General features: G+C 34.1%; 3 protein-coding genes across 3 annotated transcripts in view; all 3 read left to right on the plus strand.

The window, feature by feature from the left end:
- Positions 1-3,146, plus strand: part of LOC110278392 (alanine--tRNA ligase) — a gene marked incomplete in the record, with an annotated part of 4,118 nt that extends 972 nt beyond the window's left edge. Inside the window, 7 exon segments of the mRNA XM_021136630.2 lie at positions 1-104; positions 565-705; positions 1,347-1,493; positions 1,672-1,824; positions 2,309-2,438; positions 2,733-2,829; positions 2,927-3,146. Of these exon segments, the coding sequence (XP_020992289.2) occupies positions 1-104; positions 565-705; positions 1,347-1,493; positions 1,672-1,824; positions 2,309-2,438; positions 2,733-2,829; positions 2,927-3,131 (977 nt within the window).
- A 2,447-nt stretch (positions 3,147-5,593) lies between these two features.
- On the plus strand, positions 5,594-10,222 carry LOC107477181 (alanine--tRNA ligase). Its single transcript, XM_021137493.2, has 14 exons — positions 5,594-5,752; positions 5,834-5,929; positions 6,064-6,165; positions 6,843-6,965; positions 7,344-7,478; positions 7,654-7,725; positions 7,806-7,881; positions 7,958-8,100; positions 8,174-8,282; positions 8,375-8,562; positions 8,963-9,052; positions 9,193-9,375; positions 9,547-9,723; positions 9,945-10,222. The coding sequence occupies exons 2-14, from the start codon at positions 5,837-5,839 to the stop codon at positions 10,014-10,016; spliced, it is 1,563 nt and encodes a 520-aa protein (XP_020993152.2). The 5' UTR covers positions 5,594-5,752; positions 5,834-5,836; the 3' UTR covers positions 10,017-10,222.
- Positions 10,223-15,583: 5,361 nt separating this feature from the next.
- On the plus strand, positions 15,584-22,693 carry LOC107477182 (uncharacterized). Its single transcript, XM_016097156.3, has 17 exons — positions 15,584-16,003; positions 16,266-16,371; positions 16,584-16,691; positions 17,189-17,370; positions 17,716-17,911; positions 18,118-18,372; positions 18,723-18,869; positions 19,110-19,188; positions 19,594-19,898; positions 20,110-20,237; positions 20,466-20,589; positions 20,687-20,755; positions 20,828-20,954; positions 21,317-21,431; positions 21,579-21,769; positions 21,860-21,972; positions 22,303-22,693. The coding sequence occupies exons 1-17, from the start codon at positions 15,651-15,653 to the stop codon at positions 22,567-22,569; spliced, it is 2,865 nt and encodes a 954-aa protein (XP_015952642.1). The 5' UTR covers positions 15,584-15,650; the 3' UTR covers positions 22,570-22,693.
- Positions 22,694-24,609: the final 1,916 nt, after the last annotated feature.

Consider the following 24,609-nt stretch of genomic DNA (forward strand, 5'->3'; position numbering starts at 1 on the left):
AAGATACCTACCACCACACATTCTTTGAAATGCTGGGAAATTGGTCGTTTGGAGATTACTTCAAAGAAGAAGCTATTACTTGGGCATGGGAACTTCTAACAAAAGTATGTTTGTTTTACCTTGCTAGTTAAATGATCATCTTTAGTGTTAGACAAATGAATATGGTGGTAAATACATGCAGTTTGCCACTATGGCCACCGTCACTGACAATAAAGATGATTAACCAACCACTGCCTCTGCTTTGAATTGCACCACACATACCACTACCACATGGTCTTTTTATTGGGAAGAATGTTGTTTTGTGACTTAAATATAATATAGGAGTTTCTTATTGTTAAATCACCAGTCGTTGTCCATAGCATTGTGAAAACCAATTTGAGCAATGTTCATTGCTATTTTAAAGTAAAATAGTAGATTTCCAATAAGATTTTATAGCATGATCCATGATTATTACTATTATTCAATTTGGAGAACTTGGTGGTTTTTATTATTTATTTTCTCAATTGTTATAATATGTGATTATATCTTGGAAGCTTATACATTTACATATTTATTGGGTTGCAGGTCTATAAATTACCATCAGATCGCATTTATGCTACATATTTTGGTGGTGACGAAAAAGCTGGTCTTGCCCCTGATAATGAGGCTAGAGATATATGGCTAAAGTTTTTGCCTCCTGGACGTGTGCTTCCTTTTGGCTGTAAAGTATGCTTTCTCTTTATTGCCCTTTAAAATGCAAGGTCAAATGTTTTTACAAGACATTCTTGATTTTTTTAATGTTATAGACACATCACACAGTATATGTATATGTGCTATGTATTCTGTAGTTACTATCTATAGCAACTTTTTTGTAACTGAGCCACTTATACTGTCTAGTCTTGGCTTATATTAAAAATAGTTATGTTTTTATACACCTTAGGTGAATGGTACAAGTACAGTTTTTTTGTTGTTCTGCTTGTCTAATAAGAAATTAATCTTCATGCTTAATTGACATTGCAATAACCATGCAAGGAAGGAATAAGTAATTTCTGTTTTTTCCTTCTGCAATTACATTTGTATTTATGGCATACTATGATAACTGTGTGATTGCTGGTAGTTTCCAGTGATTAATAAACTGAATTTACACACCTTCTCTCCTTGTTAATAATATTTCTTCTTGGAAAAAGACAAGTTGAAAATATGTTCCCAGTTTGAAGATTGTTTAGTCTGATCAGTGCTGGGTTTACAAGAGCTTGTTTCGTATTTACAAGAGTCGTACGACATGCAAAGATATTTAATAGTTACATTAAATTGTGTTTGAATCTTCATATCTAACTAGGTTTGCATCTTTGGATATATATATATAGGACAATTTCTGGGAGATGGGTGAGACTGGTCCTTGTGGACCTTGCACCGAAGTACATTTTGATCGAATTGGAAACCGTGAAGCTTCATCATTAGTTAATAATGATGATCCTACATTAATTGAGATATGGAACCTTGTCTTTATTCAGGTATTATGATGACTGCATAGCATGGGGACTTTTGGTACAATAGTGAGCTCTACTCTCGAGTATCAAATATTTTCTAAAACCCCGTGAAATTCGCAGCTAATTCATTTTTTGGGAATAACTATTGGATTTTATTCTGTTTACTTCTTTGACCTTTTTTTTCGTTGATTTGCCTCAATAGTATAATAGGGAGGCCGATGCTTCTCTTAAACCTCTTCCAGCAAAGCATGTTGATACCGGCTTGGGTTTTGAACGTTTGACATCTGTACTACAAAACAAAATGAGCAATTATGACACTGATGTCTTCTTGCCAATCTTTGATGCTATTCAGTTGGTATGTCATTTAATTCATTAGATAATTAGAGCCATGTATATTTCCTTTTCATTTTTGGAACAGTGATAATTTTAAGTCGTGTATTGGGCAAGTTGCCACTTCTAATGCTCTTTGCCCTTTGACAACACATTAAGTGCCTCATTCTAACATCAAAATATCCTATTTCTCTACATAAATGAGTTGGAAGTTTTACGTGAAAAATTTGAAGATTTTCGTTCTTTCTGAATTGTTACTTGTTAGCTGCATAAATATCCAGTTGACATACAAAATCCTGAGTGATGACATGCATTTTAATGCATTTTTTCACATCTTGTGAATGCTTTTTTGAGATGTTGAAAAATAATGTCAGCTTTTATTTTAAAAAAGAGAGTTAGTTTTTATGTTTGGTGCTAGTACCTGTGTTAATACCTGATGTTATGTCTGACTGTAAAGTTCCTGATATTATACTGATTTGTAATTGTGTTTTCCTATAACCTGTCTGTAGGAAACTGGTGCTAGGCCATATTCTGGTAAGGTTGGGCCAGATGATGCAGATAAAGTTGACATGGCATACAGGGTTGTTGCAGACCACATCAGAACTCTATCATTTGCTATTGCTGATGGGTCTCGTCCTGGTAGGATTTCGTGAACTGTATTTCAAATTGTTTTCTTTACAAGTTTCAAGTTACACTGCTTTTTCCTTTTCCCCTTTGTCTTGAGGAGGCCTGCTTCTTAGCAGGATTGTACTCGTGTATGTAAGGCTTTGTAGAGGTACATGAGTATGTTTCTATCTGAACAACTCGTAACCATATATCTCTTTCTTTTGAAGTCTGCGAATTTAAACTTCTGATGTGTCTGATAATTATTTTTCTCCCAAAAAAAGCTCCTACAACCTGTGTTAATTGTGTCAAGTTTGCTTCCTTCTGCAGGCAACGATGGCCGGGAGTATGTTCTTAGGCGTATTCTCCGTCGTGCAGTTCGGTATGGCCGTGAAGTTCTAAAAGCTAAGGAGGGGTTTTTTAACAGGTATGTATATGATACTTGAGCATATTAGATTTGTTTCCAGATCTGAAAAAAGTTTTTTAATTTTTGGCCGGATTCCATGAATTTTTGGTTAATATAGGCTTGTAAGTGTTGTGGTCAAGGTGATGGGCGATGTTTTCCCTGAGCTAAAACAACAGGAGGCACACATCAGGGATGTAATTGAAGAGGAGGAGGAAAGTTTTGGCAGAACCTTAATTAAGGTAAGGTTGATAACATGTATAAAGACATTTTCTGGGGGTTATTCCTTATCAATCTGTCTATGGGATTATCATCTCTTAGTTTAGTTTTGTTTTTTGTGAACTCAATTGGTAATTGGTTCGTGTGTAGGTTTTATAATGCTGTTCAACATGTTCAGGACAAACAGCTGAGTGGAGAGGCAAGTACAATCTGTTATTTCTCTTATTACCTAACAATCTTTTTCTGGTTACTTATTTTGTAGTTATGTCTTCTTAAGTTGGGTTCTTGCAAGTAAATCAAATAATATTTGATGTTCTTAGGAACAATAATTTCTCCCCCCACCCCTCTTTTTTTTTTTTGACATTCCCTTATGCCATAGCCATATGGTTTTATTGTCTTCTCAGAGATTGATGAGGTCAATGTTATCATGTTTGCTTTTTTGGCTAGCAAGAGTACTTGTGTGTGTGTTTGTTTTAAATCAAAAGGAGGAAAGCCAAAAGGCAGCTGTGTGGGAATACCCCTACAAAAACAACAACAAAGCCTTGACCCACTAGGTGGGGTTGGTTACATAGATCAAAAGACACCATTAAACTCTATCATGTATCATGTCTATAGAGAGATCATCTACATGTAGATCTCGTTTTGACCACCTCATGGATGGTCTTCCTCTTTCTTTCACCCCTTATCCATCTTCCATCTCATCTACCTTTCTGACTGGGTGCTCTATTGGTTTTCTTCTTACATGTCCAAATCACCTGAAACACGACTCTACCATCTTTTCCACAATAGGTGCTACTCCAACTATCTCTCTTATATCTTCGTTCTTTATTCTATCCAATCGCATATGACCACTCATCCATTTCAACATCTTCATCTGTGCCACACTTAACTTATGTTCGTGTTCCCCTTTGACCGCTTAACACTCTATACCATAAAGCATAGCAGTCTGATAGCAGTACGATAGAATTTACCTTTTAAGTTTTAAAGAAACTTTTTTATCACACATAAAATTAGACGCACTCTGCCATTTTTATCAACCTGCTTGGATCCTATGATTTGCATCCTGTTCAATCTTTCCATTATCCTGTATGATGTACCTTAGATTATTAAAACTTTTAATTTGTACGATATTTTCTCCAATCTTCACATCTGTATTAAGGTTTTTTCCTTCGGCGGCCGAACTTACATTCCATATATTCTGTCTTGCTACGGTTTATGTGCAGACTATACACTTCTAGAGTGTCTCTCCATAAAATTCAACTTCTTATTTAGGTTTTTCCTTAACTCCCATAAGAACGACATTATTGGCAAAAAGCATGCACCATGACACAGGTTCTTGGATATACTCAGCGAGTATTTCCAAGACTAATGTGAAAAATACATTTAAGGATGATCCTTAGTGTAATCCTATACCAATAGAAAATTCTTCTGTCACACCACCTTGAGTCTTCACACTAGTTGTAGCCCCATCATATATGTTTTTAAGGCTGCGTTTGTTTTCGAGAACAAGACAGGATAAGACACAGAAAACAGGACAGGACAAGACACTGATGGACAGAGACGCAAAATTTTATATTCTTGTATTCTGTTTGGTGATAACTAAAACAAATTATGAAAATCTAATTTATTCTAATTTTTTTTCATTCAAAAAATTTGAGATGAAAAATATAATAATAAAAAATATAATTATGAAAAATTAACAAGAATAATGAAAGAAAAAATAAAAAATAAGTTGTGTTCCTTGTTAGTGTCTCCGTGTCCTTCCTGTCAGGATGGACACAAAATACACTAATTCAGTGTCTCTGGACACACAGTCTCTGTCCCTGTCACCTCTGCCAAACACGATCCTGTATCTCTGTGTTCCTGTCTTAGTGTCCTGTCTCTGTAAACAAACGCAGCCTAATTGCACGAATATATGCAATGTTTACTCTCTTCCTTTCTAAAACTTTCCATAAGACCTCCTTTGACACTCTATGGTACGTTTTTTCTAAATTAATAAACATCATATGTAGATCCATTTTATTACTACAGTATCTCTCCGTTATCCTTCTTAACAGGTATGTAATTTCAGTGGTGGATCTGTCTGGCGTAAAACCAAATTGATTATCTGTTGCTTGTGTCTCTTGTTTCAACCTCCGTTCTATCACATTTTCCCATAACTTCATGGTATGGCTCATGAGCTTAATCCCTAGACAGGAAAAAAAAAAAGAAGGAAAGTTGACTTTTGTTAACAACTTGTGGAGGAAGTCCTTTTATGGCAAGTGTCTTTTTCCGCTTCATGGGATTATGGAACTGTAAATTTCCCGTATATTTGTTGTGAAATTCATTAAATTTAAACCCTTGATGTTTTATGAAAAAGCTATTGGTTGCAAATAATTAATTTACCATATTGGTCACATTTGTTATTTAATTCTGTTTTTGATACTCTTGACAGGGTAAAGGAGTGTTTGATTATTTTGTATATTATCTCTAATACTTTCTAAACCTTCATTGTACACATTGTACGCTTAGGTCATTGGCTCCCTATACTTTCTCTTATTAATATACTTCTACTAAATTTCGGTTTTGTTTTGCATGACTGTAACTTATTTGATATGATTTGATTTTTCACATTGTTATTACTCGGGTTGGGGGTTGTTTTTGGGCTATTTGTTATGGAGTTATCTCTTGTTTTCAGGAAGCATTTGTCCTCTGGGATACATATGGGTTCCCAATAGATCTCACTAAGGTAGGTTATTTGCTCGACATTATTGAATCCTTGTCATCAAGCATTCTGTATCTTTTATTTCTAAGTATTTCCATCTTTCAGCTGATGGCTGAAGAAAAAGGTTTAACTGTTGATGAAGATGGATATAATAAGGCCTTGGAGGCTGCAAGAGAGCGATCAAGGAATGCTCAAGCAACGGTATTCTATTTGCTTGAATTGCTCTTCCCAAAAAAAAAAATGCAGCACAGGCAAAAGCCGAGATTATTGTTGATAGTTTGACACCCATTTATTCTTTTTCTCCTGACCTCTTCCTGACCATCCATTGTTGGCAGCAAGCAGGTGGTGCCATTATCATGGATGCTGATGCTACCTCAGTGTTGCATAGAAGGGGCATTGCTCCAACTGATGATAGCTTCAAATATGTTTGGTTCAAGGTGAGACCATTTTTCTAAGGTATTTAGCCTTATGTCATGAAGACATTTTAATTGTCAGAGACAAGAAAAGGATAGTGGCAAAAGAACAAAAAAGAAAATCAGAGGAGGAATAATTTAATACAAAGGATAATAAGCGATATTTACAATCTGAGAAAGCAAGAGTCAATGAAATAATAATAAATTGTAGTCTTGTAATTCTGTTTTGTATATAATAAGATTGTCTTTGGAAACATGTAGGCACATGGATATAATAGATTGTGTAATATAGATTGCTGATACCCAACAAAAGTCACAAGAAACCAATGATGCCAACATAAATTACCAGTATTTCATTATTGCAAACATGTTCAGGGACATGGATACTCTTAAATCCTCACTCTGCATTTCAAATAATGACATCAGAATAGGTTACTGGCTTAAGTTTTATGCTTCTCACATTTGCCAAAACCCACTTTCCCGAAAATAAAAATTGTCATTTTTATCTTCTCAATTATGTTAGTTGTTCAAGAGAGAAAAGTAGAGGGAAATACTAGACATGGATGCCTGCATGAGTATGGTGTAAACCACCAAAGAGAGAAGTTTTTATTTTTCTCTCTTTTCATTATAACTCATGCAAAAATATGTAGTCAGAAAAACTTGCTAATTTGGGGTTTTCAATCCACCATTTCTTGTCTTAGGACCACGAGAGTGTGGTGAAAGCAATATACACTGGTTCTGAGTTTGTTGAATCTGTTGAAACTGATGGTGACATTGGTGTCGTTCTTGAATCTACAAGTTTCTATGCTGAACAAGGTGGTCAGGTATGTGGCTCCATATATGTGTTACGTATTTGCATGTATTTACATTTCTGTAAATTTACCATAATGACTTGATACAACTGGCTCTGAGCCTCTGGCAGATATTTCTTAAACAATTTTTCACGTAAAACTTTGTAACCAACCTTGGAATACATTTTGGATAAATGTTTTTCATATTTGCCTAGAGATATTTAGAAACTTAGGGTAGACACTAGGGTTGATTGGTGTAATGTGTCCTGGCCCTCAAGCCTTGCGATGCTTTATGTTTTTCTACCTTTTCCTCTAAATAAAAAAATCCTACCTTTTGAATGTGTTAGTGTCGTGTATGTGATTCTTTTCTTTTTCTTTTTTTATATATATAAAAAACAACTCTACATATAGATTTTCGACACTGGATCACTGGAGGGTCCACATGCATCATTCAAAGTTCACAACGTACAAGTATTTGGAGGATTTGTTCTCCACATTGGTTCTAATGGGAATGGAATCTCTGTTGGTGACAAAGTTGTATGCAAGGTAAACTTTCATACGTGAATGGATTTCTTCATGAATTCACAATCCTATGATTATTTATCTACATTTTTTCTTTTACTTTAAATACCTTCTTGATTTCTTGTCATCTCTCTCTCTCTCTCTCTCTCTCTCTCTATTTATTTATTTTTTTATTTGTTATACTTCATTTCATTTGCAGGTTGATTATGGTAGGCGTTCCCTTATAGCCCCCAACCATACCTGCACACACATGTTAAACTTTGCTCTTAGGGTATGTTCGAACACTGTTGAGTTGGACTTATTCATTCCTTTGCACGTCGTTGTTGCTAAAATTTCTTATGGTGAATACAGGAAGTACTTGGGGATCATGTTGACCAGAAAGGATCCATTGTTCTTCCTGAAAAATTGAGATTTGATTTTTCTCATGGTATGCTTTGTTCCATTTCGTTGTTAGAATTAGGTGAATGTAAAAAATTATTATTAATTTATGCTGAAATGAATAGGCAAGCCTGTTGATCCCGACAATTTGAGGAAAATCGAATCAATTGTTAATGAGCAAATTAGGGATGAATTAGATGTCAATGCAAAGGAGGCAACTCTTGCTGAAGCCAAGCGTATTAATGGCTTACGAGCTGTGTTTGGAGAAGTAAGTGGTGTAATTTTACTATTTTTCTTGTCCCATGCAGGACAGTGTTCTTCAAGATTTTTCTTTGATGTAGGTTTATCCTGATCCCGTAAGAGTTGTATCAATCGGAGAAAAAGTTGAGGATCTCCTTGCCGACCCTGAAAATAAAAAATGGTTATCTATTTCATCAGAATTATGTGGTGGTGAATATCTTGGCATAAATCTCCTTTGTAGCTTTCTTTACCTTTCTGCCCGAGATTTCATTTATTATTATTATTATTATTATATGTGCTAGGCACCCATATATCAAACACAAGAGAGGCCAAAGCTTTTGCTCTTTTATCTGAGGAGGGAATTGCAAAGGGAATACGCAGAATAACAGCTGTGACAACTGATCGTGCTTCTGATGCAATAAGAGTTGCAAATGAATTTGAGCAACACGTAGACAATGCAGCCAAGTTAGAGGGAAGTTCACTGGAAGAGGTTGGTGTTGTGTATATGTTTCTGCTTGCGTTTCTAGCTGGTTTGTATTGCTGTTTTTATCAGTTTAATGCTGAAAGGTCCAAGCAAGGTGCATATCTAAAACCACTCAGCAACTGATTGTGTGGCCAGTAATATCAAACCAGTTTATTATTAGAGTGAGTCCTAATAGGGGCTCACCGGAGCCACGGCTTGCCTGGACTTGTTCAGCCTAGTATGGAAAATATGAATAAATTTGGGAGCCTAACAATTCAACTTAGTGCATACCCTTCTGCAGAATTGATACTTGCTCCCATTTTCTCTTCATCTGCGTTATTAACTTATCTTCATTAGCATAAAGATATGCATCTTATGCTTCGTTTCCGACATTGTAATCATTGGATATTCTATTTCCTTGTCACAGAAAGTTTTGTACCTGAAAAGCAATGTGGAAACCTTATCTATTCCTGCAGCCAAGAAAGCTGACATAAAGAACAAGATAGTCCAACTTCAGGTGTCTTACATGGAATAAATTTGCAGCCTTTATTCTCTTTTCTTATTCTTTTTTAGAAATCCTTTTCTTTTATCTTATGCATTCATTCATGCCCTAAGTCCTATTTTCTAGTAACATTTTCCTTTTGTCCTTTTGGGTAGGATCGGGTGAGAAAAGCACAAAAGCAAATTGCTGAAGAAAATAAACGTAAAGCTGTGACGATTACAGCTGAGAAGGCTGAACTTGCTGCATCAGATGGGAAAACATTTTGCGTGTCCCAGGTTGAAGTTGGTCTGGATGTAAACGCAGTGCGTGAAGCAGTTACAAAAGTCATGGAGCAGAAGGTATTTATTAATTCGAAACCTATTCCTTGGTTTTTTGGCACCTATTACACCATTGAAGCTCAGATTTTGTGATCTTAATTTGTCATCGTTCTTATACTTCACGAATTAATTATCATACAGTGTCCTTGATAAATCAAACACTAACTTGTACTGGTGACGGCTAATGAACAGGGTATATCTGTTATGGTATTTAGCACTGACAAGTCTACAAACAAGGCTGTAGTTTGTGCTGGCGTGCCGGAGAAAGGTGATAAAGGCAAGCTGGATGTTACAGAGTGGTTAACCAACGCTTTAGGGCCTCTGAAAGGGAGATGCGGTAAAGGAAAAGGTGGTCTTGCAACAGGCCAGGTTAGTATAAAACTTTGACATTGGCATCGAATGTTTTGCCATGTAGATAAAAATGGTTTCCTTTTTAAACAGTGGGAGTGGCAGTTAACTGTTTCCATCCCTGACAATACCTAATTTAAAGTCATTTTCACACTAATAGTGCTTAGAAATTAAAATTTTCAAGTAGTTACATGGTTTTTGGAATCATGCAAGACTGATTTGTGTGAGTACATCTTTTTCAGGGTACAGATGCATCACATGTAAGTGAGGCTATGGATCTTGCAACATCATTTGCATCAATGAAATTGACTTAATGGTCGATTGCATTACTTTCTTGGTGTGATCAAACTTGATACATTCCTTAATCTGTCTGGAGGGAAGGCATTGACAATTAGATCTTGATTAATAGAACACATTTTAGTAAAATATTATTTGGGTTGATACAAATGAGGAGTAAAATTCAGTTTTTATATCTTCTCAAATCACAAATTCTCACAGAGAATAGAATATCAAAGATTTTTTAATGGTCATTTATTATAAAAGCACTTGTATATCTTTGTTTTTGTTTCCTATAATTCAACACTTAATTTGTACTAGTTAGGACGCATTCCTCATGCATAGGGTTATACTATAGAATATTGATTATGCAACAATAATAAAAAATGTAGAGTTAATAGTCAAAATTGTTCTTGAAATATTACTCGATCTCTATACTAGTCTTCAAAAGATAAATTTAATCAAAATAATCCTCGAAAAATAATCGTATTGGTGGAGTTTGTCTTTTTGTCATCTCAGTGATGATGTGGCTAACGATAGGTGAAGTGGAACATCAACCGATAGCAAGGCACATCCAAAACGAAGTAGTTTTAATTTTTTTTCCCTCCAAGTGTTGAAACGATGTTGTTTGATGTTCATAATGGACATTCAAATCATCAAATGTTTCTCTCCATCACCATCTCTCGTAACAACCATTTCTCTGTTTCGCTCCAAAACCATTCTTTTTTCGTGTGAAATGCTCGTGTTCGAGGTGATGAATCCGCGGTGGCGCTGCAAGATCTTGCGATGTTCAAAATCCCTGATTTGGAGCGTTTCTGGCGACCCTTTTGCGAGATGGGTACGTATCATGTGAACGGAGGCGGTGGCGATGGTGGCGGCATAGGTTCTAATAATGGTGGTAGTGATGGTTACTGTGACATGAGCCACTACAACTGTATTTTCTCTTCGGGTTTTATTTCCTTCCATGGTGGTGATTTTCTCAAAAGTTTTATTCTTTCTTTTCTTTTGTATTTTATTTTTCCCTTCTAGATTTTTCCTATGCAATTTTTTCTTGCAAAGATCCTACCTATTCTTCAGTACTAACATTTTGTTAGTGTAGTCAATCTTTGCATTCATGTTGTTATTGTTACTCTTTAATTCCCTGGATGTTACAACCAATGTTAGAACCCTAATCCTAATCTCAAGCATAAATAACTCTTCTCCTCCATGTTGACGGCGGTGGCAGCTATGGGAAAGTACTACCATGTGGTGGAGTTGAGTCTCTCAGAGTTATTTGCATGCTTGTCTAATTAAATATCTGGATTTTAGAGATGGATTTATTGATAATCAAATGGTATATCAAGTTACCCCAATTTGGATTCTATCCATGATACAGAGAAGCCGTTCGCTGAAATGCTCAACAAGAATTTGTGTCGTGGAACTCCTTGGTTTTTGGGGTTTCGAAAATGGGCCACCTTGACAGGTGTATCAGTTTGTTTTCTATGAGAAAATCTAAGTTTTTACTGGAATTGAATTAGCTTACACTACTATTTGTTATCTCAGCTTGTGTTTCTGACAAGGCTAGGGATGAAAGGTCAGTATCTTTGTTGTTGTGCATTGAAGTTGGGTATGCTAGCTGAGGGAACGTATAAAGTCATCCAATTGGAGAAGAAGACATATTTATGCTTGAGATTGGGATTAGGGTTTTGGGACTGATTTGACTTAATTTAACAAACTTATCTTATCAGCATTAACATTGTAATGTTTGAGGTGTGCCACGCTGTCAGTTAACATTTCATCTCAGCGAATGTTAGCTAGCTCATCAACTGAGATGACGGAAGGACGAACTCCACCAACACGATTATCTTTCGGGGACCAAAATGAAAATCGAGTAATTTTTTAGGGACGATTTTGACTATTAACTCAAAAAATTGTAGCTACGCATATTTGGTTAAACATATATTTCTACAATTACCAAGTCTTGTTCGATTTCATTAGCGGGTTAAACAGGTTGTCCACTTGTCTCGATGGATTTCGATTCGTTTACTGCTTCTTGTTATGCGGTACAACTATAATATACTATGGATTTTGGAATTAGAATTAGGGTTGAGTTGAAAAAGAAAAAAGATAATACTCAATTTGGTCCTGAATTTATATGTAAGCTTCAATTTAGTTCCTAAAGTTTCAATTGCCTTTATTTAGTCCCCAAACTTTGCGAACATAACTCATGTTAGTCTTTGAAACATTTTTTTTACGTACAAACGTTAACAAAACACTATCGTGGACAGCCAGATGCTACACTAAACTTTGTAAAATGATATTGTTTTAGTTTTGAAACTCAAATAATCCAAAAATAATATCGTAAGTGGTGTTTATTAAAATTTTACCTAACAAAATAAGTGATATGAGGCCGTTTATAAGCTATTTGAATATCAAAATTAAAACTGCATCATTTTACAAGTTTTAACGTGACATCTGACTATCTATATCAGCGCTTCATTAATGTTTTTGTACTGAAAATCGTCTCCGAGACTAATATGAGGCACGTTTATAAAGTATGGGGACTAAATAAAAGCAATTAAAATTTCAAGAATTAAATTGAGACTTGCCTGTAAGTTTAGAAACCATTCTCTAAAAATGATATAAAATGTCTAAATTTCAGACATGTGTATACAAATATGTGCATAGACCTTACATTTGCACAGAAGATATACTCGGGGGAATGTTTGGAATATAAGAAAATTAATTTGATTTTTAAATTAATTTTTTTTTAATATAAAATAAGAATTGATTTAATTTGATTTACATTATAAATTTATAATTAGGATCAAATTGTTTCATTCTTTTAGAGAAATTAATTAGAATTGAAATGATAGTGCGTTGAAAATATTAAAAAAATAAGTATTTTTATCTATTAAATATTAATATTAAAAAGAAATATTTTGAAAAATAAAAAGTCAAAAGTGAGTCAAATTTTAAAGTGATTTTAGAAATATATTCATTCACTAGAATAATTTTTAAAATTCTACCTGTATTAAATTATCAATTACGTCTTTAAAATTAGTAAAAATACTCTACTATAATTAACATAAAAGAAAAATATTTGGAGAGAAAAAGAAAAGATTAAAATGAGTCAAGTTTTAAACTGGTTTCAAAATATCTTTGTTTACTAAAGCAATTCTTTAAATCTCAATTATATTAATTATGCTTTTAAAATTGATAAAAATATACTACATTAATTTGATGTGATGAATCACTTAATAGAACAAGAACTAAAGTAGAATTTGAAAGAGAGACTACAACTAAAAAAGACACAGAAACTAAATTAAATTTATGTATTGTATCTGGTGTAAAGTATATATGACCGAATTATGTCTCAGTATTTTATTAAAACTTAAATAAGTGAGATTACCAAATTATCCTTACTAATAAAACCCTACCCCTTTTCCCAGTCTCTTAGGTAGTGTTTGTTTAGTATTTCTGTCCATCAAAGACATGGACACGGGAGTATACGTGTGTTGTTTGTTTTGTGAGACACAAAAAAGAGAGAGACACAGTTACACACAAGAAAATACGTGTATTTTGTGTCTCTCCCAAATCATAAGATACGAATTTTCATCCTGAGACATAAATTAAACTAAAATTTTGGACAAATTTATCCTTAATATTTTTTCAAAATTCCAGATTTATCCAAACCATTTGGCCATTCTCTTCTTCTCCGTCAGTGCTTCAACCCTCTTCTTCTTCTTTCCAGATCTTCTTCCTTCTTTCTTTCTTTCTTTCTTTCTTAGAAGTCAAACCACTGTCTCGCCTCCGGCCTTCCTCAATTTTCTTGCTGTCATTGCTAGCCGCATCCCTTACTTGGAACTCTGCCGACTCAACCTCTCTGCTGCTTCTGTTCTTCTCTCTCGAAGGGTTCGGACTACGGGAGTCCAGATTCATCGTCATCCAGATTCGTCGGCGGCTTCAAGTTTTGACGGCGCTTCCCTCCACATCCTCTCTCCACCAACGTCGAACGTCTCTATGCAACAAATTAAAATTTTTGTTGATTTTATTAAATTTAATTTAGATTGACATATTATTGCTTTTGTATTTGGTTGAAGATTATAGTGGTATTGATGTTGATGATAACTCTGAAAGAAGAAATTGGACAAAAATAGTAATAGATGAAAATTAAGTTATCAAACAAGATGAAAAATTAAGTGTCTTTTATGTCTATATATTCATGTGTATTTATGTCTATGTCTTTATTATTTCAAGACATCAACTAAACTCAGCCTTAGCTCTCTCTCTTTCTCTCTCTGGTTTCGTGTTGTGCTGCCGTGTCACGCGTTCTCTTTGTCGCGCTCTCTCGAGTTACATTTCCGCGCCATGACGTATCTTGTCGCCTTCTTCAGGTATCGCTGTGTCGTGCTCTCTCTTTCATACAGTTTTGCGTTACACCGTGTCACTTCTGTTCGAATCATACTGCTATATTTGAATTCGTTGTGCTGTCTCTATTTCCTGCTGTGTTCGTGCGCATTGCCTTATTTGAAATCTTCTTGTTATGAGTTGATGAATCTGATTTTGATATTGTTGAGATTGTTGTTTTTGATATTATTGGTAATGGTAGTGGTGAAATTTGGAGGTGTGATAGTTAGGTAGAGTGAGAATAAGATGAAAGATAGACTTGAAATATAAAATTTTGAAGAAAGATATTTTAGAAATGACATGTTATTAAAATTTCAGTTTTTATTTTAAAAAATTTTAATTATCTATGTTTCTACTTTTTAAAAATACTAAAAAAATTAAAATTTTGAAAATAAAAAATATCTCACCACTAAATACCACTAAATACAATATTAAGACTTAATTTTTCGATCTAATATAGTACAATTTTACTAATTTCCAAAACAAAAGTTGCGTAATTAAAATTTTAAGAATTATTTTAGTATAATATGAGAAGCCACTTCCACTTTAGGCCTTGAATCAGGGGAGGTCCGACTACAATTTTTCTGGGCACCAGTAATAACTTTCAGCTACCAGTGGGGTGAATTGGAAAAGGCATCTTTTCAATTTTTTTAACATTAAAAAAATAAATATAAGAGAGAAAACAATAAAAAAATGAGATTAAACAATTGTGTTATAAATAAAGAATAAAATGACAAACATCGATTCAAAATTTTAAATCAAAATAATTCTTTATAAACCAGTTGAATTCTTATTTTACTCAGAAGAATTCAAACTCAATAATGGATTATCAATTCAAATCAAACCAAATGAAAAAGTATTTTATTTTTAATAACAATGGGATAAGATAAATCGTGTTAAAGATTTTAAAATATTTTTTATACAAATTTTCAATTTACAGCGATTTAAAAATATGACTTTAAAGCTTATATGTTTTCTTTCTAACAATTAAGAATCAGAATTCATTAAAAATTAATTTTTTTATATTTTAAAACAAATAAAAAATAATTTCAATTTTAATAAAAACTTTAGTTCTCATATTTATTTTTTTTATAAATCGGATTTCTTTTGTCTGATTTTTAATTTTATTCTCAGTTATAATTTTAAAAATTAAAAAATTCAAAATATCTGTACAAAAACATTCAATTTATTAATCAAAATTCCAAACACACTGAAATCTAAATTCAAAAAATAAGAAAGGCAGGAAAAGAAGGGGAAGGAGCGAGCTCCGAGCTGTGTATGTGATGGCGACAGAGGGAGGAGAAGCTGCCACGGATAACGAAGTAAATGTTGCTTTCGAAGAAGAAGAGAAGCAAAATCAGACCGAAGTTGATGATGCAGAAGCAGAAGAAGACAATGATAACGATGAAGGAGGAGGAGGAGAAGAAGAAGAAGAAGAAGAAGAAGAGGCCGAGGAGGAGGAGGAGGAGGAGGGAGAGGGCGAATACACTTTCAGATTCACCAACGGAATGAGTCATTTGGATTTCGTTCGAAACAACGATTCCGACGTCCAACGTTACCAGCAATTCGAGCTCCTTGAGCATCAAGCTCTCGCTGATAGAAAGCGCAAAGCCCTTTCACTTTCAGATTCTCATCAGTAATATTCTTCTTCTTCTTCTTCTTCTCTTATCAATACTATTTTATAGTTGCTTCCTTTCAGTTACGTTCTGTAAAATTTCATGTTCTAGTCATGTTTTCTGTATAGTGGATTAATTAAGCGTTTAAAATGTTCCGGCTGCGTTTGGATAAACTGAATGTTTTCTTATTTTTATGGACCATGCATTAGTAAGCTATTATGGATGTTGAAAAGTGTTTAAGATGTATCTGGTCATTGTGCTGTTGGATTTGGCTGCATGCAGGGAAGAGACTCCTTCAAAGAAGGCGAGGGAAGATGATAATCCTGGGGCAACCATGGCTGAGATAATGGAAGCAATGAATTTTGGCGCACGCAGGAGATCAAGAAAGGTATGGATATGTACATCATTGGTTTCTCAATAGTTTACTCTTTTTTTGTTAATATTTTTCTCCCTTATTTTGATCAATGATTGTCCCTGAAATGATGTAGATGAATGATTTTAAGCATTTTCAGTTACAACCCATGGATGGTACAAGCTGCTTTTTAGCTTTTTGTATAACTTGCATCTCATTCTTCACAATTATTCATCTGACTGATGCAGCAAAAGAAAAGAGGTAGGCGAAAAGGATCAAGGAATAAGCTAAACCCACAGATAACAAGAATGCTCGGTGATGCGACGCTTCACTACGTTTGTCGCCGTTATGACCAGGTACCTTGTTCTGTCATGTGGCAATCTTTGGCCTCTGGCATTTGAGATGTTTAATTCCTGTCTGTCACAGTTCTAAAGTATATTGAGTGAAAAGTTAGAGGATAAATAAGTTTTTTACCAACTTGATTCATATCTTTCATGAGGATGGTTTTCTGCCATACACCTTCAGATAGATTCTACAACTTAGAGGATGTAGTAACCTGATGCAACTTGGGGCAGTAGATGCTTCTGTATTTCTCTTTTATGATAACTAATTGAGATAGGGCTAAAAAATTAATATACAAGAAGGAGCATTCATACTTAATTACTTCAGATCTGGCTTCAAAATTACACTCCTTTACCAATATACGAGTTGTCTACGATTGAAAAGCTGAAAAGGTTGGAAGTTGCAATTTGTCACAAAAGCTGGATGTTAACATTTTCTTTTTTGGATCTCTCTCCTGCATGCTCTCTTCGTCTATTCCTTTTTCTTTAGATTTTTTGTTGGCTTTTTGCAGGCTATAGCTGTCTCGCATGAAGTTATTAGGCTGGCACCAAATGTGGCTGATTCGTATCACACCCTTGGACTTGTCTATTATGACCTTGAGGATTACAAAAGGGCGATGGATTTTTACATGATTGCTGCTCATTTGACACCTAAAGATTCATCCCGTTGGAAAATGCTTTATGACTGGTCCAGGTGAGATGGTTTATTATTTTGTTGCATCTTCATTCTTAATTAGTTATGCTTCCGGAACTATTCAGCTGCATGAATTTTCATTCCCACTTGAATCATGAAAGTGGTTAGAATTTCATCTACTAATATGTCCACATAATAAATAACCTGTGCAGGCAAAATAATAATGGGGAAAATGGTTCATAATTAACTCAATTTTCCATTTCAAAATATCTCTTTATTAGTTTTATCTCATTGGAGTTTGTCACCTTTTAAAAGTACCTGAATCAATGTATTCATTTTTAAAATGCTTTTCTGTTCGAAGAGAAGAAGTTTAATTACTGAATTGAGAACATTTTCCAACTGCAGAGAACAAGGTGATATTGGTCAAGCCAGTTACTGCCTTTCCAAAGCGATAACAGCAGATCCCAAGGACGAGAGTCTTAGGAAAGAACGTGCAATGTTTTATGTTGAGCTTGGAGATTATCAAAAAGCTGCTGCTGCATATGAGCAAGTACATCACCTTTGTCCTGAGAATGTTGAAGCACTAACAGAAGCAGCTAAGGTTTGTCTTTAGCTCTGTTTATCTGAGTCAGAAATGCTGCTTATTTTGTTGCCACTGTATATTGTTAACAACAGTGATTCTTCCTCTTCCTCACTGAGATTATGATCTTTACGTTTTCATTATTTGATCACATCTGATTTTGACCCAATTATTTATTTAGAAGTTGACTTTCATTGTTGAATTTATCTTTTACTGCTTTCTTTTAGTGCTACCAAAAATGTGGTCAAGTAGCCTGTTCAATCGAAATTCTTGAAGATTATCTAAGGAGTCAACCAGACAAAGCTCATGCAAGCTTAGTTGACCTATTGGCTACTATATACATGGAAACTAAGGCACATGACAGAGCTCTTCAGCATATTGAGCATGTTCGAATAGTAAATTCAGGGGAAGAAATGCCTTTGAACCTGAAAATTAAGTCTGGAATCTGCCATGCTCATCTTGGAAACATGGAGAGGGCTCAGGTGAGTATGTAATCTTACACGCTTGAACCTCAGAATATCATAGGTCTTAGATGGTAAGTAATCATGGTATCTATTACTGGGTGTTGAGATTCCTTTATGATATCTCCATGTATTGTACACTTATTTGAATTTTTACAAAAGAGAAATGCGTGTAGTTTTTTGCTGAATTTCCTATATTGTGGGGGATTATTGTCATGTTAAGATTTTTTTTTTAATTTACACATTAGATATCTAAATCCTCTGTTATATCATCATTATGTGGAGTTTAGGGAATCTATGGAAAGATATAAAGCTTCCCTTTGTTTCTGCATTAGTTGTATGCTATAATCAGCATTTTACATGATTAACAGGCTTGCTTCAGTGACATAAAACCAGAGAATGCAATTGAACATGTTGAGTTGGTCACAGCGGCTGCAGACTCCTTAATGGAACTTGAGCATTATGACTCCGCATTGAGTTATTATTTGATGCTGGAAGGCAATGGTGGAAGTGAACATGTATGGTAACTTATTCCTGTCTATTGCTGTATTGCAGCACTCTGTCACTTTTATAGTGGTATTTTACTATTTTTCTTTAGTGGTTGACTTGCCCTTTACAAGTCATACAATCTGATATTGAGCTCTACATATAAATCTTTCAAAGAAAGTCTACAAGAAACTCTATCCTTTTTCTCTCTTCTCCCCAAAAAGTAATTTTAATCTGATGCCATATTGCGTATACCTTTTTCTTGTTTGCAGGGTCTTCTGTATCTGAAAATTGCTAGGTGTTATCTATCCTTGAAAGAAAGGTTACAAGCAATTCACTTTTTTACCAAAGGCAAGCTTTCATTTTTGTTAAGTGTGTATTCAGGAAAATGACAATTTATTAGAACCACTTATGTCTACCTTTTTTATTGCATGGATTGAAATACTGGATAATTTGTTTTGTTAGTTTCTAGAATGAATGTTGCCAACAATATCAAGTTTAGCTACAATTATTTTTCTCTTGGGAGGTTTGCTAAGCATCTTAGATTCAAGTTTGGCATATTTGTCACATCCAATGCTGAGTTAGAGTTAATAATTGATTTGGGTTACTATAAGAGCATATTTTGAGCTTAAATATTTACATTACATTTTTTTAACAAGTGCTGGTGATATTAAAGTTCATAAGTTTTTTCTTTTACTATTGATTGCATTTTGATATTCATGTTTCTCTGTTGCTGAACAACCTTTTATATTGTAGCCCTAGAAACACTACAAGATGATGTTGATGCACGCATTACGTTGGCTTCCCTTTTGATTGAAGAAGGGAAAGAAGATGAAGCCATTTCTTTGCTTTCTCCTCCAAAGGATTCTGGTAAATACCATGAACTCTTCTTTTTTTGCTTTGAAGCACATTCTGTAAAGCCAAATAAATGGTGGGTTAATGAAAGGATAAAACTGAAGCTTTGCAATATATATTGGAATAAAGGGTTGCTAGATGATTTTGTGGATGCAATTTTTCCTATGATACGTGAATCATTGTATGTCGCAACCCTTCGACAGAGGGTAATTTTTTATAAGATATTTTCTTAAAATCTTTCTCGCATGTGCATGCAATAGAAATATTTGACTTGACCTATTTTGGCATGCCATTTTCTACTTGTTCTTATACATTGTTCTATGCCAAGATATAGCCTCCTCCTGATGTTATAATCTATCTAATTTATTTTCATCTAAAATGACAGTCAATATTTGTCATCGTCGGTTCTCACTGTAGGGTAAATCGAAAAAACGCCTCTCTACACGAGACCTGGTTGAAAGGGTTAGGGTAATGAATGCTCCAGAAAAGGATAATGTATTTCAAGGATTCAGGCCTATAGCTACTCCTTCTGATAGGTCTGACCGGTGAGTATTTTGCCTCCTTTTGTTTTTGTAAAGAGGATCCTGTTCCCCCAATTTGTATTTCCTCTGATCCCCCAATTTGTATTTCCTTCTCCTCATCTTAATGAAATTCTTTTCTTTTATCCCGAAAAAAAGTGTTATATGCTTATTTCTATGATAGTGTAAACAATGGATAGTTGTAAACTTAACTTCCTTGCTAAAGAACTTCTACTCTTGTTTAAATAAATTCAGGTGGAAAGCTTCCAGGGCAAAACGATCACTTCAAAAGAAGGAAATTGAGAAGGAGAAAAAGAAAGCTGAGGCATTGGCTGCTGGAATTGACTGGCTGAGCGATGATTCGGATATTGAACCTCAGGTGATCAGTTCTGTGATATCTAATCTTGCCTCTAGAACAAACAAGTTGAGCAATAATGTAATAACCGCCTTCTGTATTATGCATGGAATGTTTCCAGAGAGTACGCAAAGAACCTCCATTATGTAATCTTCTCAAGGATGAAGAGCATCACCAGCTAATAATTAATGTTAGTACTTTTATCTCTTTTTATCTCTATGCTTTTCTCCATACTATCTGACCTATTAATTCTTTTGTACAGTTGTGCAAGGCATTAGCTTCCTTACAAAGGTATTGGGAAGCCTTGGAGATTATAAATATTACTCTCAGATTGACTCATTCTGCACTTTCTGCTGACAAGAAAGAGGAACTTCGATCTCTTGGAGCTCGTAACTCCTGAGCCCCAACTACGTGTATTTCTTGTAGCTTAGTTATTTGCTTCCTACTTTTCTGCTTGCAAGAAATAAAATTGAAAATTGAAAGAATTTTATTGGGATTTAGATCCTCTGACGTGAGGGATGTTATAGAGTTAGAAGTGACAGATCAATCACATTTGGACCAATTACATGTATCTTTACTTTAGAGGATCATATTTGCTTTTACTGCTCGTTTATTATTGTTACTCTCCCCTTCTTCATGTTTAGGTATTTCTGTGTTGAAGCTCACAATATGGAGGTCTTTTAAAGAGAGTGAAAGTTAATATGTAATTATTTTGTTTTTTGCTAATAAAGTAAATTTTTGTTCTTCACAGAAATGGCATACAACACCACGGATCCTAAGCATGGGTTTGATTGTGTAAAATACATTGTTCAGCAACATCCGTACAGTGTTGCTGCTTGGAATTGCTACTACAAGGTTATGTCTAGGTAAATTTGTGAATGCAAAGATCCCCGATTTCTTCGTAAAACATTAGGTTGCCTCATATTCTGTAACAGTAGGAATAGATTGATGACCTATGGACACGCATTAGTTTTCCCTAACATTTCATTTATTTGTTTTCTCCTCTCTGGTAGATTGGAAAATCGAGATACAAGACACTCCAAGTTTATACTTAATATGCAAGGAAAGTTCGTGGATTGTGTACCTCCTATTCTCATTTCTGCTAATCAGTATACTATAATTAGCCATCACCAAGATGCTGCAAGGAAATACTTAGAAGCTTATAAACTTCTGCCAGAGAATCCCTTGGTTAATCTTTGCGTTGGTATGTTCTTTTATTTTGTGCTGCATCTGGGTAGTGCTTGCTTAGGCCAAGAATGAGCTATTGAACTCATTCCTTCAAAATGTTCTTCAGGAACTGCCTTGATCAACCTAGCATTGGGTTTAAGACTTCAAAATAAGCATCAGTGTGTTGTACAAGGTTTAGCGTTCCTCTATAACAATTTAAGGATCTGCGACAACAGCCAGGTTTGTGCCACACTGCATCTCTTAAATTTCCTTGTTCCCATGTAAGAAGAAAAATACCTTGTTAATAAAAATCACAAAACCAAAGGTTAGCTTTATTTGTATCCAGTGCAAAAATTTGATTATAGTTTTGCTGTGGACATCTATCTAGATCTTGTTAAGGTTGGAGCCTCAGGCACCGAGTCATCTTTTGAATTCAATTTTTTTTTTTTCCTGGCTGTAAAATCATGAAGGGCTGAAATGACTGGTTTTTCTTCTGACATGAGTTATTAATTTTTTAAATCTATAAATTGATGCAATACTAATAAGCAAGAAATTGTTGAGGTTTTGCAGGAATCATTGTACAACATAGCTAGGGCGTTCCATCATGTTGGTCTTGTAACTTTGGCAGCTTTCTATTATGAGAAAGTACTTGCTATTCGTGAGAAGGACTATCCCATTCCAAAACTTCTCAATGAAACACCGGATATTGCTGAAAATCACAAACCCGGTTACTGTGATCTTCGCAGAGAGGCTGCTCACAATCTGCACCTGATCTACAAGAAGAGTGGAGCTCTTGATCTTGCTAGACAAGTTCTAAAAGATCATTGCACCTTCTGAGCTTATGTTGACATTTCTTCTTGTATATATATATATATATATATATATACGGATGATATTATTTAAACTATTTATAGTATTTATATGCAATGATAGTAGCAACTTATTCGTTTATTTTTACTCATTCAGTGGACCAAATTTTACTAATTTATATCGCTCAATTTTTTTTTCTAAAACACCCAAACAAGCCCTTAAGCCTTACACCAAGGAAGTTAACAAAATATTCAAATTGATTAATGTTAGTATCTTTTAAGAAATCAAATTGATGAACATATAGTTTTTCAGGAATCAATTTCCATGTTAACTCAAATTCAACTATTCCTCACAATGTGTTAGTTAATGTGGTACGCAATAACACTTGTGAGGAGACTGCACAAATCTTGTGCGCTCTCAGTTTAATGAGCATTAATTTTGTGCGCAAGATGAAGGAATTTCATTATTTTGTAGTTAAATAAATAAGAAAAAAGCCTTCATAACTCTTATTGGCACTTAAATGAAGATGCTAAAAATATTTTAGCAAGATTCTTGTGTTAAAAGTGTATTTTATTTGTTTAGCTACACTTTAAAAAAAATAACACTTCTGTAACATATCAAAATCAAATCATATAATTCATGATCTAATGGTAAAAAAAGAAACATCTTCATATGAAAACAATTGTAAAATCTTCATGGTAGTATCCACCAATCTTATTTGCTAATTCTTTTTTGAGTAAAGTTGAACCTTGAATTTGTTTTCTTGTCGAAATAATCACTTAGCTTAAATTTGTTTGTTGTTGAAAATCGTCACTGAATTTGTTAGTGATTGAACCTTGAATTTTTTGTTGTCTTGCTGAATAATTACTTAGTTACATTTTTTTGCTAAAAAACATCGGCAAGTTTAATTTGTTCCTGATTATCATCAAATTTGTTATTATCTTACTCTTACTTAGCTAAATTTTTTTGTTGTTGAAAATTATCATAGTTGAATTTTTTGTTTCTAAAAGAATTAATAGTTGAATATGTGTGTGAAGACATACATTTTAACTTATAATTTTAATTTTATTTTTATAATTTTATAATTTTATTTAGATTTAATTACTCTATTGATCTTTATAGTTTTATTAAATTTTTAATTAGATTTCTACAATTTTTTTTCAATTGGATTCTAGACTGCTTTTAATTTTATAATTAGATCTTTTTTAGTGTAAAAAATATTAGAGTTAATTGAATATTTTTTTATAAATTGAAGATATTTATAATTAAAAAACTAATTAGATCTTTAACCACATGTATTTAGGAGAAATATTCTATTAATTTTAACGTTTTTGACATAAAAAGACCTAATTACAAAATTAAAATTTGTATAGGGATCCAATTGAAAATAAAAAACTATAAAGACCTAATTGAAAATTTGACAAAACTATAAGGATTATGTCTAAATCAATCAAGCGAGCCAATAACTCATCGATTGATATAGTAACACGATGATCCGGTCAGATTAAATACCAGTTCGATTTTGATAAATGTGTTCTGAAACCGGACCAGATTGGTCGGTCAGACTGGCCCGACTGCAAACTGGAGACATTAACGGTTTGTTTTATTTGATGGAAACCGCCAATTCAAAAACGGAATCAAACCTCTGAACCGTCCGGTCGGATCGGACCGGAAATAGGCAGGTTTGTAGAAAACGACGCCGTGTCTCCTCTTAAAGGGCAAAAAAATAAAGGGAAAAAGACAAATAGGTCCCTGACTTTTCAAACTTTTGACAAATACATCCCTGACAAAATTTAAATACAAAAAAGTCCCTGACTTTAACAAACGGAGGACAATTTAGTCCTTCCGTCTATTTGCCTCTCATACACCTAACGGAACTGGCTAACGTGGCTGAAACGGTGTCCAGGTGTCCGTTACAGTGCCACGTTGGAAGGGGAAAAAAGTTCGAAGGACAAATAAGTCCTTGACGTCATTTTACAAATAAAGTTCGAAGGACAAATAGGTCCTTGAGATTTTTTTTTCAAAATTAATAAACTCATTTCCTAAATTCTCTCATCTACCTCTCTC

The sequence above is a fragment of the Arachis duranensis genome, chromosome 3 (genome assembly GCF_000817695.3).
Source record: "Arachis duranensis cultivar V14167 chromosome 3, aradu.V14167.gnm2.J7QH, whole genome shotgun sequence".
In the NCBI taxonomy this organism is placed as follows: Eukaryota; Viridiplantae; Streptophyta; class Magnoliopsida; order Fabales; family Fabaceae; genus Arachis; species Arachis duranensis.